General features: G+C 42.9%; 1 protein-coding gene and 1 non-coding gene across 2 annotated transcripts; both read right to left on the bottom strand.

The window, feature by feature from the left end:
• Positions 1-14,455: 14,455 nt before the first annotated feature.
• On the bottom strand, positions 14,456-14,537 carry TRNAS-CGA (transfer RNA serine (anticodon CGA)). The gene has a single exon. It is a non-coding gene; the product is annotated as a tRNA-Ser (tRNA).
• Positions 14,538-14,733: 196 nt separating this feature from the next.
• Positions 14,734-19,938, bottom strand: LOC136551244 (prohibitin-2, mitochondrial-like). The gene is made up of 5 exons (XM_066542824.1): positions 19,635-19,938; positions 16,850-16,966; positions 15,742-15,912; positions 15,418-15,630; positions 14,734-15,156 (listed from the first exon to the last, which is right to left on the bottom strand). The coding sequence occupies exons 1-5, from the start codon at positions 19,806-19,808 to the stop codon at positions 14,962-14,964; spliced, it is 870 nt and encodes a 289-aa protein (XP_066398921.1). The 5' UTR covers positions 19,809-19,938; the 3' UTR covers positions 14,734-14,961.
• Positions 19,939-20,343: the final 405 nt, after the last annotated feature.

Below are 20,343 nucleotides of genomic sequence, written 5' to 3' on the forward strand. Positions count from 1 at the left end.
CACAAGTACCGCATCAAATTGTTCTTTAGATTTTATGACAATGCCCCGGAGATTGAACCCCCTCTAGAGAGACGTCATAACAGAGAACATGTGTACAGAATGGTGAAAAACATATGCGTCGTCTATGGAAAGAAGAATCCGAATGGGACCAACAGAGATAGAAGCACACCTCCTATCAAAGGCGTACCTTTCAAGAAACAATCGATCTTCTTTCAGTATCTGCCTTATTGGCCAGACTTGGAGGTCCCCCATGCCATTGATGCTATGCACATGCAGAAGAATGTCTTTGAGAGTCTCATTGCTACCTTGATGGACATAGGCAAGTCAAAGGATGGTCTAAAAGCACGAAAAGACATGGTGCAGCTAAACGTGATGCCACAGCTTTACCCGGTACCTGAGGCTAATGGAAAATACACTCTGCCCGTGGCATGCTTCAACCTAACACCAGACGAGAAGGGAGCTATATGCACTTTTCTAAGGGGGATCAAAGTCCCGACTGGGTTTTCAGCAAATGTGAAGAAGCTAGTGTCGATGAAGGACTTGTCAATAACACACTGCAAGGCTCACGATTGCCATGTGATGCTGACAGTGTTTCTACCTATTGCAATCAGGGCTATAAAGCCAGAGTTCTTGAAAATGGCCATCACCCGCATGTGCTACTTCTTTTCGAAGATCTCACAGAAGACGATTGGCAAGGAAGAGCTGAGTGACCTACATGAATTTGTGGTGGAGACACAAACCAACTGGAGATGTGTTTACCTCCTGCTTTTTTTTATATAATGCCACATCTCATGATTCACATGGTTCATCAGATACAAGCGCTTGGCCCTTGCTACATGCATGAAATGTGGTCATATGAGCGGTTCATGTCGGTTTTAAGTCGATACGTGCATAATCGAGCATACTAGAGGGCTCCATGATAGAGGGTTACAGTACTGAAGAAATTGTCGAGTGCTGTCAAGAGTACCTAAAAGTACAGAAAGGGATTGGTAAACCCGATTCTCGTCACAAGGGTAGGCTGGCTGGGAAGGGCACTAGTGGTAGAAAAGTGTTCATCGACTATGATTACAAAGAGGTGAGTCGAGCGCATTACAGTGTCTTGCAGAGTACACAACTGATGCAACCGTATATTGATGAACACTTGGCTATCATTATAGCAGAGAGAAATAGTCGTTCGGATGATTGGGTCATGAAAGAACACAAGCAACGACTAACTACATGGTTGAAGGACCAAAACATACCGCCTGAAGAAACCATAGACTCTATTACCATCAGTAGGTTGGCGGAGGGGCCATCGAGACAAGTGACATCTTGGAATGCTTATGACATCAATGGGTACACGTACTATACCCACGCAAAGGATAGTAAATATATGAACCAAAACAGCGGCGTTCGAATAGAGGCTCTCGATGGATTAGGGCAAAAGATCCAATACTTTGACATCATTGAAGAGATATAGGAACTTGACTATGGAAGGGATATAACGGTGGCCCTATTTCGATGCCGCTGGATCAAACAACACCAACTAAACGAGATCGGATTGAGAGTCCTGGACCTCGAGAATCGAGGCTACCAAGATGACCCTTGGGTGCTCGCTTCACGTGTCGCACAAGTTTTCTATATGTCTGACCCACAAAGTAACCTCTCCCCGAAGAAGAAGACAAAGCACGTGGTTGCCTCCAGGAAACAACACATTATTGGAGTCGATGGCGTGGATGATGTTGAAGCTTACAATAAGTACGATGAGATGCCGCTATTCACAGACTTTCCTAAGAAGATCAGTGTTGTGGAAAAGAATCTCCCCAAAGACATAATGCCACGGGAACGAAAAGGTGTCAAAGGGAAAGTCGTTACAGCGGGCTAGCTAGTTGTTGAACGTGGAGTGTTTGTGTATGTGTGTGTTTGTAAGACTTCATTTATGCATGCGTGTGAGACTATATATTTATGTATGTGTGTAAGACTACATATTTTTGTATGTGTATGAGACTGCATTTTATGCATGTGTGTGAGACTACCCTTTGCAACATCCAGATGACTCTATTTGAACATCCACTTTATTACTACAAAATTTCATTTGTCAAAGTTTGAGCACTTCAAATTTTCAAATTTAAAAAAATGACAAGTTCAAACGAGATTTTCAACCACTAAATGTTTTTGAGCTGAAAAAGTGATGAATACCAAAGTTGTATAACTCATCAAGATCTATAACTTTTATTTTGATCATTTCTTTATTTGACAAAGTGATAGTAAACATTGTTCACAAATCAACATGTTTCTCGTATAGTTCATGAAACTATGAGTCATGTGAATTTATGAACAATGTTTACTAATACTTTGTCACAGGAAAAAGTGACCAAAATAAAAGTTGTAGATAGTGAGGAGTTCAACAACTTTTTTGTTCATGACTTTTATTGTTGAAATCATTTAAGGTTTCAAAATCTTGTTTGAAGTTGCCATTTAGTGAAATTCAAAATTTGAACTGTTCAAATTTTGTCAAATGAAAATATGATCAAAACAAAAGTTGTACATATTGATGAGTTCTACAACTTTGGTACTCATGAGTTTTTGATGTGAAATCATTTACTCTTTCAAAATATTATTTTAAGTTAAAATTATTTGAATTTCAAAATTTGAATCGTTCAAACAAAGTCACATGACAAGATGACCAAAATAAAAGTTGTAATGTTGATGAGTTATACAACTTTTATGTTTACAACATTTTCATTTTATTTCATTTAACGTCGAAATTGTATTCGAAGTTTTAAAATTCAAATTTTTAATTTTTGTTTTTTTTTTGTTTTCTATATTGTTTTGACTACAATTGTTTATATATATATTTCTTCATATATAGAATAATAAAAAATATTATATTTGTGTATATACACAATTTTTTATATTACTTTGTGTTTTTATGATATAAAAAATATAGAATTTATAATTTAAAAAAAAATTGTAGGGGCGGTTGGATCAGGAACCGCCCCTAAAAATTCATTTGTAGGGGCGGCTGGATCAGGAACCGCCCCTACAAATGGTACCTAGTATAAATAGGAGGGAAGCGCACGGGAGTCATCGTCTGGGCGCTGTCTTCTTCCTCCGACGCCGTCAGGCTGCCTAGGGTTTCTGCCGCCGGTCCTGTGCCCGCCGACACCCGCACCCGGTCCCCGGCGCCCGCCCCCGCGCGCCGACCCCCGGCGTCCTGCGCCCGGCCCCCGGCGCCCTCCCCCGCGCGCCGACCCCCGGCGTCCCGCGCCCGGCCCCCGGCGCCCTCCCCCGCGCGCCGACCCCCGGCATCCCGCGCTTGGCCCCCGGCGCCCGCCCCCGCACGCCGACACCCGCACCCGGTCCCCGGCGCCCGCCCCCGCGCGCCGACCCCCGGTGTCCCGCGCCCGGCCCCCGGCGCCCTCCCCCGTGTGCCGACCCCCGGCGTCCCGCGCCCGGCCCCCGGCGCCCGCCCCCGCACGCCGATGACCCACGCCCGGCCCTCGGCTCATGTTTGTTCCGTCCCTTGAACCTTCTTCTTGTCTTCAGTTCCTTGCTATATTTTTTCACTGTCACGTGAAAAAATATGGGTATCACTGATTCCCGCAACTTTTGAACGCGCTTCTGCAAATTATGTGGGTATCTATCTATTTTAGAATAGATGTGCTGTCTCGAGACACCTTGTTTTATTTTTCAAAGTTCAAAATTTGGCTAGCCTGTTCTCACTGATTCCTTTATCGCGCAATGTAACGCATGGAACTTGGGTATGTAGTTGACACCTGTTAACTGATCTTATGAGGCTGAATTCACATAACGTTGTTCACAGTTACGTTTGTTTCAGCACGAGCTCCATTATTGTGTAAATAATAATTACAGATTTGCGATCATGTAAGTTTCAGTTAAGTGTCAGTGCTCATTTCAGTTAAGTTTTGGTGCTCATTTTTTATAGTGTTTCGGTGCTCATTTTTGTAGTACTATTATTTGTAGTGTTTCGGTGCTCATTTTTTTCAGTGCTCATTTCAGTTTAGTTTTAGTGCTCATTTCAATTTCAATTTCGGTGCTATTTTCTGAATGTGAACTAGTTTTAGTGCTCATTTGTATTGTGCTCTAGAATTTCAAGTTCCAAATAATGGTCTATTGTTGTGATGACTTGTAGCTAGTTTCTTGACTCGCCTCGAGTAACTGGTAAGCTGCAGCTGGTTACATATTGCCACCTAATTGAGACATACTGAAAACCTGAACCTAGACAAACTGTTAGCTTGTGCATGTGGCTCTTGGATGGTACTATCAGATTAAATTGACTTCATTATTTTTTGCTGGTTAAAAGAATGAGACATGGAAGTAAAATCAATTACTAATCACATATATTTCCATGTTTTTAGACTGCACCTAGAATGATTAATTAATAGCACTAAATTGAAGAGGAAATGTCATTAGCAGATGCCAATGTCAGTTCCACACTGCTATCACAAGTTTTTACATATGTATTGATCAAAGCCTTGCTAACCTATTTGCATAATTATTGGTAATTTGCATAATTACTTGGCTTATCGGCTTACCGATAGTACTTGCCTATCGGCTTACCGATAGTACTTGCCTATCGGCTTCCTGCATGGTAGCAGCAGCCCACAGACGTGTTGGTAATAGTCTATTCATGCATTATCTAGTGTGAAGTGAAACTGCATTGGTACTAGTATATTCATGCATTACCTAGTGTTGTTTTCTGAACTGCATTACAGGGCACTAGTAAGTCTATTCATGCATTGGTACTGAAAGTAACTATGCTAAGTGTCTGTAGTGTTGTGTCAGTACTATTAAATTTCTAAAAACTGGATAGTGGTCATTTTAGCTAAGTGTCAGCGCTTATTTCAGTAAAGTTTCAGTGCTCATTTTAGTTAATTTTCAGTGCTCATTTCAGTTCAGTTTTAGTGCTCATTTCAGTTCAGTTTTAGTGCTCATTTCAGTTTCAATTTCAGTGCTATTTTCTGAATGTGAACTACTTGATGTTGTGATCTACCTAATGTTGTGATCTACCTGGTACCTGAATGCTACTAGTTACTGCATTGATGTGTCTTAGTTTCAGTTAAATTCTAGTTACCTGATACCTGAATGCTACTGCCTAATACCTGATACCTGAATGCTACCTAATGTGAGAGTTATCTAAATGCCTACAGTCATTCCACTGTTGTTTTTCATGAACTGAATGCTAGTGCGTGTGAGTGTCTATAATCAGCATTTAGAGCAACTAAATGTACAAGTGCATTGATTAGTTACTGAGCTTCATTGGGAATAAGCAACTAAATATACTCTAACCAGGCAATATTGTGGCAAGATCAAGGCAAAATAATTCAAATTATTAGGCAATTTTTACATCATTATTCTATAATCTTTCTTTGTTTTTTCTGTTCTTAGATTGCAGGTTAGTTTTGCTTTCTCTGCTTTTCCCAATGATATTAAACTACTTTCCATTGCTAAACAAGTTGTAACCACATCTAGTGCACCTGCTACTACTATAGCCACTACTAGCTATAGTTGGGCAGTATCGGGCTGAGATCGGCCACTATAAGAAATTAATTGTGTTGGTTGTAATGTGCTTGTTGGCTGCTGGCTGCTGGCTGCTGGCTGGTACCAGTGGCTGCTGGCTGCTGGTTGGTCTCCTACAACTCCTATTACTACTACTTGCTACTCCTACTACTACTCTACTACTATACTCTCCTCTACTCCACTCTACTCCTCTCCTCTCCTAAGCAGCTTTTACTACTTCTACTACTACTCTACTACTTCCCTAATACTACTGTTTACTACTTCTACTTCTGTCTTCTATCAACTATTGGCTACTGGCTGCTGGCTGGTCTCCTACAACTCCTATTACTACTACTTGCTACTCCTACTACTACTCTACTACTATACTCTCCTCTACTCCACTCTACTCCTCTCCTCTCCTAAGCAGCTTTTGCTACTTCTACTACTACTCTACTACTTCCCTAATACTAATGTTTACTACTTCTACTTCTGTCTTCTATCAACTACTAGCTGCTGGCTGCTGGCTGGTCTCCTACAACTCCTATTACTACTACTTGCTACTCCTACTACTACTCTACTACTATACTCTCCTCTACTCCACTCTACTCCTCTCCTCTCCTAAGCAGCTTTTGCTACTTCTACTACTACTCTACTGGTTGGTCTCCTACAACTCCTATTACTACTACTGGCTGCTGGCTGCTGGTTGGTCTCCTACAACTCCTATTACTACTACTTGCTACTCCTACTACTACTCTACTACTATACCCTCCTCTACTCCACTCTACTCCTCTCCTCTCCTAAGCAGCTTTTGCTACTTCTACTACTACTCTACTACTTCCCTAATACTACTGTTTACTACTTCTACTTCTGTCTTCTATCAACTACTTGTACTTCTGTCAACTAATTCTACTACTTCCCTACTACTACTGTCTACTACTTCTAATTGTCCAATCTGCCTATTAGGTTCAGAAGATATTAAGCATATGATGTTCATGTGTGATTGAGCAAAGTCAGTATGGCAGCTATTGCTTTTTTGGGAAGCAGCACCTGCTTTTTCTGGCCAAATCTCCCCTCTCCTCTATTTTTGCCGCCTTTCCTATCCTCTATGTTTGGGAAGCAGCTGCTGCTTTTTTTACACCTTTTCCTCTCTATGTTTGTTAAGCAGCTGTTGCTTTTTTGCCAAATCTCCCCTCTCCTCTCCTCTCCTTTGTTTTGCCGATGATGAAATTGTCCAAGTCCATACATTATATGGAATATGAGCTGATGATCAAGAACTTGTGAGGAACTTGGCATCATTAGCAGTCGCCCCTACATTACCTTCTCCTCTCTTCTCTGTTATGATGCCTTGATACTCCAAGTTCAAGATTAGATGATGATTGACATGTTTCTGAGGCCTCTACCACTGCTACTTCTCATTTTTTATATTGTTGTTTTATAGTACTACTTTGGTTTATAGACCTTTTTGATTTCTTATACCTTCTCACGTACCTAAAGCACACTTTCTTGCATCTTTTAGAACAAAGCGTGAAATAATGTCGCAGACAACAGACAGTGCAGCTCGATGCTTCGAGCATGATGAGCAGCCAACCCTTGAGGAGCAAGCACTAGAGGACCAGCTTACTCAGGAACATTTCGATAACGAGGTAGAAAAGGATCTAGAAGTGATGCTTACTCAGGAGGAGTGTGACGAGGAGGAAGGCCCCGAAGGAGATGCTGCTGAAGGTGAAGAAGAAGAAGATGATGAGTCAGAAGAGGGATATGAAAGTCCCGAGGATCCTTTCCCACCTGAAGCAAGAAGGAGGCCAACGGAGGAAGATTTGGACAAGGATTTTGACCCGAATGAGGAGGTAGGGAAGAAGCCTTAGCATGTAAATTTTGCTAAAGCTTTGGCTGTGTTACCTCTGCTAACACTTTGATCTATCCTATATACAGGTCCCTCCTGAAATTCAGAAAAGACGACGTCGACGTCCGCGACATCTCGCTGGACAAGACGGAGTAGAGGAAAGGAGAGCAGAGGCAACAACCACAGAGACAGATCATGATGGCTCTGCTCAACAAACTCAAGACACAACCACGACTACCAAGCCTAAGAGGAAACGAGGGGATAGAAAAGGAAATCTATATCTAGATAAGGCTTGCTATGTGATAACGGAGGTTGGGCCAGTAGGGGAGATCCTTGAGCCGAAGGAATTAAGAGGATGATTCCGTAATGCGATCGGGGCCCTAGTAAGAGATAAATTGAACCCAGCAATCCCTAACTGGAAAGAGGTACCAGAGAACATAAAGAATGCACTATGGGATAGGCATCTGAAGGTCAATTTTAGATTTCCGGAGGGTAAGCACGAATTGGTAAAAAAATGCTATCAGGATGATGGGAGAGTCATTTCGACGTTGGAGGTCGGAGCTCAACACGAAGTATATCCAAAAGGGGTTAACTCCCTTCAACGAGTTTGGCAAAATAACTCCTAGTCAATGGGAGGAGCTCGTGGCTCAGAAGACTTCAGCGGAGGCATTGGAGCTTAGTGCCCGTAACACCGAGCTGGCGAAGAGGAACAAACACCACCATCATCTAGGCCTCAGTGGCTACTATGCCAAGGAAGAGCAATTTAGGAAGATGGATGAAGAGGCCGCAGCTGCTGGGAATATCGATGTGACGAACTTGAAGGTACGCTCAAGGAACTAGATATATGCGAGGAGTACAGAACCATCTGGCAGTAATCTTAAGTTTGATAAGCCAGAGACCCAAGAGGCGGTATCAAGGATACTGAAATATGCTGAACACAAAGAGACGGGCTCATTCAATCCTTCCAGAGAGAGGGACAAGCTTAGCCTTGGCTTGGGAAACAAGGAGCACACAGGTCGCACCAGGGGGCTAGGGAAAAGGATGACCTGGAAGCAAGGATTCGAAGAGGATAGGCACATGTACAAGAAACATGGCCGAGACCGGGAGACTAGTCTTGAGCTCCAAGTAAAGGCTCTAGTTGCGAAGGCGCTGGAGGAGCAAGGAATGTCTACGGAGCCACGTATATTAGTGACGCCGCCGGGAGAACTGGCATTAGTTGGCAGCCCTCCAAAAGTTCCTAGCAGCCAAGGTTCCACTGCAGCCACAACCCCAGTCGATCTCATACGGGAACCTACTAGTTGCACCTTGGTGTTTCTCAGCGGTCGGCAGAACACTGTGATGGAGGTGGCAACAGGTGTGGCACATCCTTCCGGTGGCTTACACCACAATAATAAGATACCGTCGGAATACACTAGGGTCGAGGTGCATACAGTGAAGCCTGAGTTCATGCAGTGGAGGATAGACTACGTAACTCCCGAGGGGCTGGTGTTACTCGGAGACGTTATGGGACAGTTCATCCTCTGGCACAAACGGGACATTATATTGACTGCTTCTTCACCACCTCTCCCTCTCCCAAATTTGGAGCGAGTTGTTGAGGCCGGGGAGATATTTTCACCGTCTCGTGACCCCCACATTCCTAAGATGCCACATTCTTCCCCGCCTCCTATCGAGCATGTGCCTGATGAGATGCCACAACCTTCTCCAGCTCGTACCGGGCAAGTGCATCATGAGATGCCATAGTCTTCTCAACAAGCACAACCGATACATGAACAACGAGTGCCTCCCGAAGAAGGTGATGCACAAGAAGATGAGGACGTGCCTGAATGGGAACTCCGAAAGAAGATTCCAATCAACATAAGGCTAGTTTATGTTCCGATCAAAGACGTCTCGTCGGTGTCCAAGTGGTATTCCCATGATCAGTTCAAGCCTGAAAATCAAGTTAAAAAAAGTCCCATCACGGGGTTCTGAGGAGGCCGTCAGTAGCAAACTCCACCAAATTGCAAAGCAGTATCCAAATGTTGATGCCATCGAATGGTCAAAGGATTACCCGAAAAAATATGAAAGAGGCAAGCCCTTCCTACCAAACCGGGACATCCAGCGCCTACCACTTGGAATGAGAAGGTTCCATGATTAGTACTTGCGTGTTCTCCCAACGAGCATAGATATCATACAAGCATGCTTTTCCACCGGCACATTTGGAAGCCCAGTCGGGAAAATTGTCTTTGACTTCAATGACATGCACACATGCTTTCACCTGGGAGAAATGGAGATGAATCTAATTTGCACGTGGTGCCTGTAAGTCCTTGTCCTCCCGATATGATATGAATGTAATCTTTGAATTATGTTGTAACTAACCCACGCCGTGATTTGTAGAATGCAAGTGCACATTGTCAAACAAATGCCAAGTGTGAAAGCCGGGTATGTAGACCCTCAAGCTATAGCCCAAACAAATTTTAATTACCCTAAACGGTGGACACTGGATGCCAAAGAGCTAGCAGCTGCAAAGACTCTTCGGGAGAAAGAGCGCATCCGTAGTGCGAAGCTAAGGGAAGAGTCCCTTAAGGTTGCGGCATACATTGCCTTGGCTTTCAAAAATCTCCAACACCACTCTACTATATGGCTACCATACAACTTCGAGTAAGCTCAACTCTATACTTAAAGCTTTGTTCGATATATTTCATTCGATACAAAAGGGCTTATCTAGTTCTATGATTAAATCCATGCAGCAACCACTGGATTTGTATAGCCGTCGATGTCGGGAGAAGCATGGCATGAGTCTTTGATTCATTAGATAAGGACACGGTGACATACAAAGACTTCATATCGATTCTCAAGACGTATACATATCGACAATCCTCATTAGCTTATATGTTTGTATACATACTTATAACGTTCACTTTTGGATACTAACAAATTGTATTTGCTAAAATAATTCGAACAGGGCATTTAGGTTCTATGTCACTAATCATCATGGAAGGCATGATCCAGCAAGGAAGGAAAAGCTGGCTATAAAAACACTATGTGCGATAAGTGTAACTTACTTCTTCAGTACTCCGTTACATGGCTGTCAAAAGCATTCCTAAACATTTTCATATGCAAAACACACAGTGCCCCAAGCAGAAGCCTGGGAGTGTACATTGTGGATACTATATATGTTCTATGATAGGTAACACCGGTGCCTACAGGAGACACCCCTTAAGGGTAAGTTTGAACCTCTTCACCCATAGTATAAAAACTTCGTAAATGATATGAAATACTAAACCAAAACTTGTTTTCTTGTAGTGGAGAGAAGAGAAAGAAATGAAAAGAGACCCATACAAGGATGACCAACTCTTAGAGCTCGTCGGCGACCTTTGCAACTTCATATTGGACCAGATTGTACATGTCAGAGGCGCCTACCATGACCGAGAGTCTGAGTTAGGTACAAATCCTCAGTACCAACACCTTCGTGAGACAGAAAGGCTAGCTCTAGGACGTTGATAATAATGTGTATGGAATTTGTATATTTAATGATGGATTGTATATATTCATGTGAATTGGACTTGTAATTGTAGTTTATAGAATACTCTTATGTTTGTAGTCGCGGTCGCGGGGTGTTCGGCAACGCGAACGCTGGTCACGGGGCGTTCGGCAACGCGAACGCGGTTCGGAACGTTGGTTGTGGGACGTTCGGCAAAGCGATTTTGAATTGAAAATTTGATTTTTTTTTTTGCGGGGAAACGTACTGTAGGGGCGGTTCTAGATTGAACCGCCCCTACAAATACCCGTTGGTAGGGGCGGCTGGTACTACAGCCGCCCCTACAAATCGATTTGTAGGGGCGGCTGGTGTTTCCAGCCGCCCCTACAAATTGATTTTTAGGGGCGGCTGGTAATAAGAGCCGCCCCTACAAATAGATTTATAGGGGCGGCCTGGGAACCGCCCCTACAAATGCATGATTTGTAGAGACCCTTGCGTAGGGGCGGCTGGGTAAACCGCCCCTACAAATGGTCTACAACCGCCCCTAGAAATGCTTTTTGACGTAGTGGGTTTACCCCTCTCCCTTAAGAAGCTCACTAAGGGGCTGATCCAGCCTATTAGGTTTACCCCTCTCCCTTAAGAAGCTCACTTGACTGGTGCACAGTGCACAATAACAAATTTGCTAAGTTCATTAAAATAATGTTTTTTAGCTGGCTACGAGTGGGGATATTTGCAAACTAACGTCCGGTCCCCTTGAGCCGGCTTCCTTCATCTAGCTCGATGTTACATATTTGCTCGGGTAGAAGCACAATGTCAGCCAGATTGATCCTCTCTAGCCTGTATCCCCAGTGGAAGCTGTGGAAGAACTTGAGCAAGGCAGCAAACGTGGCCTATCCCGATTGATCCTTTTGGTGCATGGAGCCAGCCCAGTTACTGACCAGGCCATCCTGTTATAAGGGAGAGTTCATGGTGATTGTCTGTTATAGGCTCATAGCGCATCCTACAGCTACTAAAGACCAAGGCAAAGAACTGGAGAACAATGGGCCTCGCAGGTCTGCACGTCAAGCTGGGCCCAAAGCGCACTATACTCTACTGGCTCGGAGTGGAAGTAGCTCCTGGGTTGCATTTGTTCAGACTTGGATGTAATATATATATGGCTGAGGGTGTTCCTCTGTAGGACTAAGAACAAACAACATACAAACTACCCAAACGACTCATTCATCTGTGATTCGTCAACTCTATCTTCTCTTTGTCTTGCTCTCTTCATCTTAATCCCTGCTCCTATCAGTCCACTAACACTTGGTATCAGATTCACGATCTGGGATCCAGTTCATCGTTCCCCATCTGTCCTTCGATTGGCATCAGATTTGGTCGCCGAGTTCGCAGTGCTTCTGCCCCTAGCGGTCAATCCCTGATCTCGTGTAATTCCTGTCCACGCCGATTGATTCATGCGGGAATTCATCGTCCTGGAACCGCCGCCGCCGCCACCACCACCTCACGACCACTACACTGGAGTACAGAAAAAGTTTGGCGCAATGAGTCCCGATTCCAAGATCCTGCTCGAGGAGATTCAACGCCTCATTGTGAATCTGCGACGTGAGGGATGCAAGGGAGCTTTGGTCTCTTGGAGGCAGGCGACGTGAGGGTTAGCGCAAGAGACATCACAGACAGCGCGCGTCACATATTGTTCACTTAAACTCGTTTAAATTGTGCACACACGTGTAAATAAAAACCATGGTTATACTTTATACCCTAAACGGTGGATTAAACAAAAAACCATTTAAACGGTCAAAAAACAGTTTAAACAATGTGTTTAAGTCGTGATAAAGTGGAAACCACACGCTTGCCGTCGGAGAGTGGTCAGGAGAAGCAGTGGAATGGATGAGGTGTCTAGCTTAACTCATGGAGGTCGTGGCCCTGTGCTTTAATCATGTTTACTAAGCTAGGGACGACATGTGCTGAATTGTTTTCTCACGTTGCAACACACAAGCACATATTTGCTAACTATATAGTAAGTAGTAAAGGAGAAGATGCCTTGATAGCAAAAGTCACAATCATATTCTGCTACGAAACCATTGAATGCATCCATATAATGCCTCGCCTACTTGAAATATAAACACACACCAAATGTTTCCAAACTAAAGGTCACAAATTTGAAGTGATTCTTTTCTCACCAACATATATACTAGGGCATCCCTTTCTTTGGAGCAACATGAAAAAAAGAACTCATAGAGAACTTTTCGCTTTCTCCTTGAAAAAACAAAAAAAATATAACTTTTAGCTATGCCCTGAGTATCATGTGCGTGGAATGCAAAGAAGGCAAAGAGCTAACTATGGAAATGAGAGACATCAAGAAACAAGAAAGCAGGAGGGAAGCTTGGTCACGGCATTGAAGCTTGGTCTCGTTGTATTTTTTTACTCCTATTAACACGACAATTATATTTATTGAGTATGTATGATAGAAGGCAAATTATTTTGCTACATAATAACACTGAAAGTGAGGTTGTACAGTTAAAAGAGTTTAATTGACTGGTGCACACTAACAAATTTGCTACATAATAACACTGAAAGTGAGGTTGTACAGATAAAATGGAAACCACACTCTTGCATTGCCATCGGAGATGCTAGCTAGGGTGACGAGGAGAAGCAGCAGAATGGGTGGGGTGTCGTGATTGGCTCATAGAGGCCGTTGCTTATATCATCGTGTTTGCTAAGCTAGGGCATGGGATGAATTTCTTCTCCCATTACAACCCAAGGACATATTTGCTATGAAATAATAATAAAGCAGAAGATGCCTTGATAGCAAGATTATTCACAATCATATCTGCATGCACAACTATTATATATTGAATGCGTCCACATAATGCCTCGCCTACATACACAACAAATGTTTGCAAACTAATTAATGGAGACGAATTTGAAGCGATTCTGTTATCACCAATATATATACTAGGCCACCGTTTCTTTGGTGTGTGTGTGTGTGTGTGTGTGTGGGGGGGGGGGGGGGGGGAGAGACAAGGCGAGTGATGATAGTTGCCACACGGTATGTAGCTTTCATTCCGTTATTAGTCCCCGTCTGATCATTAAAGCAACGAACCATTAAGCTCCTAAAACCGATGTGCCGCTGGACTCCCCAAGCCACACTTCTGTACACACCCACGTCCTAGCTTTTTATTAATCATTTCATCTCAGCTGTTGAAACTCCACCCCATTGTAGATAACGATTGCGTTTTTTTTTTTGTCTGACAATTTCATTCTTTTGGTAATATAATCATTTTTTATTATTGTATTTGTAAAATTGTAGACTCTCCTGCAAGAGCAACAAGAGCTTTCTAGACCCTTGTGGGGTAGTACTGCTAGAAAATGGAGGGTGAACAATTTTTAACGCCAACACATATGGAGTACTTAAATCAGTTACATGGATGGATTCGAAGGAAAATACATTGGCATAGATAGATATCATAAGCATGCTGGAGAGATTATAAGCAGCTACATCTTGCCCGAGGGAACAGTGTCATGGGTCCCTATGCTAGCTTGTGAAGGAAAAAAAATTATCATATCCGAAGAAGATTAACTTAGCAATAATTAAGGCTGGTAAATGTAATAAAGTTACTGGTAAAATATATCCTAGTAAGTTGCAGCAAAATGAAAAACGTCGACAGCAGGATTCGAACCTGCGCAGGCAAAGCCCAACAGATTTCGAGTCTGTCTCCTTAACCACTCGGACATATCGACAACTCGTTGCGGTCCAGCATTTCAGGCCTCTTATAACTGTGTATTACTCCGATGTACCCTAATCTCTGGAACAATCGTACGTCTCGCATTCGTCTTATGCCAATCGTACATCTCGTCCAAAGCGAACGTCCGTATAAATAGTGCTGTAACAATAACTAACCCCCAAGGGTAACAAAATCATGCCAACCATCGTAAATTAAAATAACAGAATTTGTTCTTTATTATTGAACTTCCTCAAGATATAGTCACGTTCAAACAAAACCTGCCAGCTTGCTTGCCTTTCAGCACATACTCGCCAAGTTCCACATCAGAGGAAGATTGGCTGCCGAAACTACATCCAAAACCGAGGGTTCTACACAAGTCTGGTACAAAGGCATCCACTACTGACTGTAACAACTCAGAAAAAAGGGGATAAAGTGCGACATCATTTCTTCTGCTTGCTCGATACATTCAGCTGCTGGAGGTTGAGCAGCAGGTCGTTGGAGTCCAGGAACACCTTGTTGGCAGAGGCCGAGATCGTGTGTGAGATCTCCCTTGCAGCTTCAATCTGCCGCAGGGCAAGGAAGGCAGGGTTGTTCGCGATGGCTTGACCAATCAGCTCCGCACTCTTAGCCTCTCCCTGTACAAACACAGACCAGAGGCAAATAGTGCTTCAGAAGAAGGTTCAGCTCAACATAATTACATCAACAAGGATACTACAACATAGGAATAAAATCCATTTTGTGCTTCTACTGCTCTGGCTCAGCAGCTTGACAAGATTGAATTGAAAATAGCATGAGGGCAATACAGCTAACACAGCAATAGACCTAATGATGCAACCAGAATCATTAAAATAACTGCTTATAGTACTCTCATTTTGCTTCATTAATTGGTTTCTTACCTGAGCCCTGATAATTGCACTTCTCTTATCTTGCTCAGCTTTCTCGACAATAAACTTAGCACGCTCAGCTTCCTGCGCAGCAACCTGCTTGGCTTCAATGGCATGAGTAAACTCCTTTCCAAAGCTCAGGCTTGTGATGGAGACATCATCAAGAGCAATGTTGAAGAATCTAGCCCTCTCAGTCAGTATCTTCCTAATCTCCCTGCTCACAGTCTGAAATTGGTGGGAGAAAAGAGTAAACCGAAGTGCTCTCAAGTATTTACTAGTAACTTCTTTTTCAAAAAAAAAATATAGGTAATATACAAAAGCTATGTTCAATCATACCTCTCTCTGTGTGATCAGCTGACTAGCATTGTATTGAGCAACAACAGCTTTCAGTGTCTCATGGATGATTGAAGGCAAAACTCTCTCATTGAAGTTCTCCCCCAAAGTTCGGTAGATATGTGGTAGACTCTCTGGCATAGGCCTTGTGAGGACACGGAGACCAATTTTCACCTGCCAAGATAAAGAACAGAAAAGATAAGTATCTCAAAATATTAAATGAATCACTGTGATCCAAATACAACACCACCACCAACAACAAAGCCTTTTAGTCCCAAGCAAGTTGGGGTAGGCTAGAGTTGAAACCCAACATGGTACGAAAATTCACATAGCACCACATGGTACGAAATGAGGTGCCTAATTAATGATGGCTTCTATTACCGAATAAATGCATACTACTCCATTAACTACAGTGATAGAAACTAGTAGAATCAAAGGTGCCACATCTTAAATTACATATAAGAACCAAATTCTAGCATTCTACAGAGTCGATAAATATACTGTAGAACAATTCATCATATAAAAAGGAGCATTGGAATACTGATAATAATACTCCAGGCGAAAAGGTAACTAGACTAAATGCAGGTAAATGAGCATGCAGAATAAAAATGTCTACATATCTGGCCAAAACAGCTATATATGGCAATAATCGATATTTGTCAAAACCACAAGATGTTCTGAATTTATCAGGTTCATTGGTCACAACTTTGGCATGAACAAATATTTCAATGAAATTGCAGACAAACTACTGGTGCTGAAATAATCATAATAGCCAGTGGCAGCTATTAGGGGGTCAAATGAACAATAAATCAAGGAAGAAACAGGTTTGTCAGCCCAAATTTCAGTTGAACAATGTGATGCAATAACCAATTGACACAGAAGCATGCATGTCAAGCAGCAGACAGCAACATTGACACTGGAACTAAAGATAGGCTCCAAATCATGAAGAATGGTAGGCTGGAAGAATTGAACAAGAAGTGATTTGCATATTTAACAACTAAACACAGGCTCCAAATCATGAAGAATGGTATTTATTAACATCTAAACACAGGCTCAAATCATGAAGAATGGTAGGCTGGCAGAATCAAACAAAAGTGATGTGTATACTTACCATCTGAAGATCCCGGCTCCCAGAAGTACTCTCAACAAGATTCGGCCGAGCACGGACATCATAAATGATTGGCCGTTCAAACCATGGAATCATAAAGTGAGTCCCTTCAGGGTATACCTGCATATAGAAATTTTTTGGTGTAAATTGAACTGGTTCATTGTCTAGGGGGAATGCAAACCTAAGGATAAATATTAAGTAGTAACCCCAATCAACGAATGCCCTAAAAAGTCAAATTGTACAATAAGAGTTTTTCACTAATTCAAACAATCGTATACATACATCAACAAGTTCCGATGCACCAAAAGATATCACAATTGACAAAGGACTACAAATAAAGGTGCACAAAAAAGATGTCACAACCTACTTGGACAGGTACATCAGTACATGTTCTGATTCAGTTTGAAGCATGCTCAAGATAAACAAGCAAATCTCAAACCATCTTTGAGATTTGAACTGATTAATCAATATAGAAAAGCTGAGCACGTCTCAGACAGGCATGCTTCTATCTCAAAACAAGATATTGCAAGCTGAATGTCATGTTTTATGCAAACAAACTTTCATATTATACCTATACAATTATATGCCCATTCAAGCAATCACAATATACTAATATAGCTAAAACTTTACACTATTTACATAGGCCTTTCTGGTGCATGATACCAAGGAAAACTGTTAATAAATCAAGTTATTTGTGAAAACACAGGAGTCAAATGGAAAAACATGCTTTGATAGCTTAGCTCTTCATACGAGCTAACAATGAATACGCATGCACAGATAAATACTTTGCAATAAGAAAAGATATAGAACAGTAGCTAATTGTGGCAATAAGCATTTAGACTTTATAAAGTTTGCATCAATTCTCAAAGCATAAAACCCACTAGCAAGTTGATTCTGTAGAAACAATCATCAGCAGAAAATAATTAATACATAAACCTCCATTTGTCTCTCCCCTTGACACAAAACTAGCACCAAAACAAAACCTAACATGTTTCATGGCATTATGATGAGGTGAATTCACACTATCATCACATCAAAAATATGTTATAAATACTTGCTAGTATTTCACAGGAATTGATGGAGTGTTCAAGCATAAAAAAACTGCAAAGGTAACCAAGCATAAAAAAACTATGCCCTTTCCCCTGAAAGGATATCCAAGGCCAAGATACTACAATCTTTTTCTAAAAAGAATTAATGTTTAGTCATTCAGTGCCTCTTCCAATTTGAAATTACAAACCTAATTGGATGCATCCAGAAATGTCGCAGATAAATAGCATGGCCGCAAAACAACCTTTCATATGTAAACCATGATCTAGACATTTATCAGAAATAAAGCATTTCAAAATGAATGAAGTAAATAACTTTGACATTTGAATCATATATAGGTAACATAAATACAAATCTAGTAGATTCTCATCTAATCAAGTGAATATTTTATCTGAAAGATAAAAAGCATCGAAGAACATTGGCACAGATCCAAACGGACCCGGCAGCAGTGGGCCCAGAGAAGGGCCAGCCTATCCCTGGCTGAGCACATGAGGGAGGCTAGAGTGAAGTTTGCTTAGGAACAAGTCATAGGGAGTATAAATATGGGGGAGGGGGACATGTACTCATATCAATCAAGCAAGAAATAGAGGATTATTCCTTAGGCTCTCCTGCTACCTAGCCCCCTTGCACCGACCCTCTTCCAGTGCTGTCACCGGCTTCCCCTTGCACGTGGCCTGTGTGGGCAACCATGGGCAGGCATCGCGTCCCAATTCCCCGCCTTCCTACCTCCTCCTACAATATATGCAGTCCAGCTCTCACCAACATCGACCCATCACAAGCATACATTAGTTAAACTAACATATCACAGAAATTAAAAATAGAAATGTTTCTGTGTTCATCATGGATAAGTAAATCACAGGAAAACCTAGAGTTCAATTACAACACAGAACGCACAAATGCATAGAGACATAGACACATCCACATTGATACCTTCAGTAAGTGATTGCACTTGCCTGTGACATAGTTTCTATTTTAAGAGATGTAATGTAACAATGGTGAAATGAACCATGGACTTTTCTTGTAAGTACATCCACAACACCTAAGCTGATAACAAGCCAGCAGCTAGTTCCAATTTTTAAACAATTTTTGGGTAATCCATCATAGCAAATTTTAGAGCTATCAACCTACCATAACTGTCAATGTGGGATAGTCATTCAACAATAAAGCTAGCAAGCACTTCAGAAATTAGATGTCGAAACAGGAACAAGAATGATGAAATCACTAGTAGTGTAGTACAATTTGGAATGCTATTGCAAACACCCTTGACGATTTGACAAGCACACACACCTCATGTTTTGTTTTGCCAATTGTTGTACCTGACCTGTATCTAATTTAAGGGGAATGTGCACAAAACTCTCAATAACATCCTGGGAATGTGCCCAAAACTCTCAATAACATCGTGGACTGCAATTCACAGAAGCACAACATATACACATTTCACCAACGACAAAAAGATGCCAGTCCTACTGACAATTAGACAAGTTGGTACGGCCGCGCATGCTATGTGTTCCAGACTCCCAGAATTTTTTTTTAAACAAAAGTAACACGCATGGTTATCTCAGATTTACTGGGACACCAAGCAAGGATGAAGTTCACCGCAGAACAGCGTCCACAGCCACATTCCTCTCCCAATCACACCCGCAAGACTACCCAAACAAACCGCTTCCCCCGGAAACAACCAACCAACCACCGCGCATCATCGAAATAGATAGAAGGGGAGGCGCGCCCGCGGGGCCCAGACCTTGTCCTTGATGCCCTGGATGCGGTTGAAGACGATGGCGCGGTGGCCACCCTCGACGTTGTAGAGGCTGTTCATGGCGGCGTAGACGGCGGCGCCGCCGAGCACGGCCACCTTGACCAGCGCGCTGGCCCCCGGCGGGGGCACCGGAATCCGGCCGCCGCCCTTCACGTTCATCCTCGCCGCGCCTGTCGGGGCCGCCGGAGACGGAGGAGATGCTGTGGTGGGGACTAGGGAGGGAGGAGCACTGGGGGGCGGCTAGGGTTTTTGTGGGGTTTTGTTTGAGGAGAGGATTGGGGGAGGTGCGGGCTTTGGACTGGGGGTTTTGTTTGATGAAGGGCGGCGGGTGATCGGGGCCTTTGGATTTTAAGCGGACGGTGGGGCGGAGCAACGGGGAGTGAGAGTGAGTGGTTTCTTTCCTGCACGGCGAGAAAAAGGAAGGAGGGCCCTGGCAGGTGGTGTCCTTGGGTGAGTGCCGTGTGGGTCCACGCCGCGGCGCTTCGCGATGGGTTTCCGAGCAGTCTCCACGACACTATCGGAACCGGGGCTCTAAGCCTCCAACCTTCAACGATGCCGTGCGTAAAACAGAGCCAAAATACTTGCTAGAAACGTTTTTTTTTTAATTTTTGCTACAGGACATAGTTAGAATACGTAATATGCTGATGGACACATCGCCACCGCTGGATCGAGATGATGTTGCTGCTGCTTCCGG

Source organism: Miscanthus floridulus, chromosome 4, assembly GCF_019320115.1.
Source record: "Miscanthus floridulus cultivar M001 chromosome 4, ASM1932011v1, whole genome shotgun sequence".
Classification (NCBI taxonomy): domain Eukaryota; kingdom Viridiplantae; phylum Streptophyta; class Magnoliopsida; order Poales; family Poaceae; genus Miscanthus; species Miscanthus floridulus.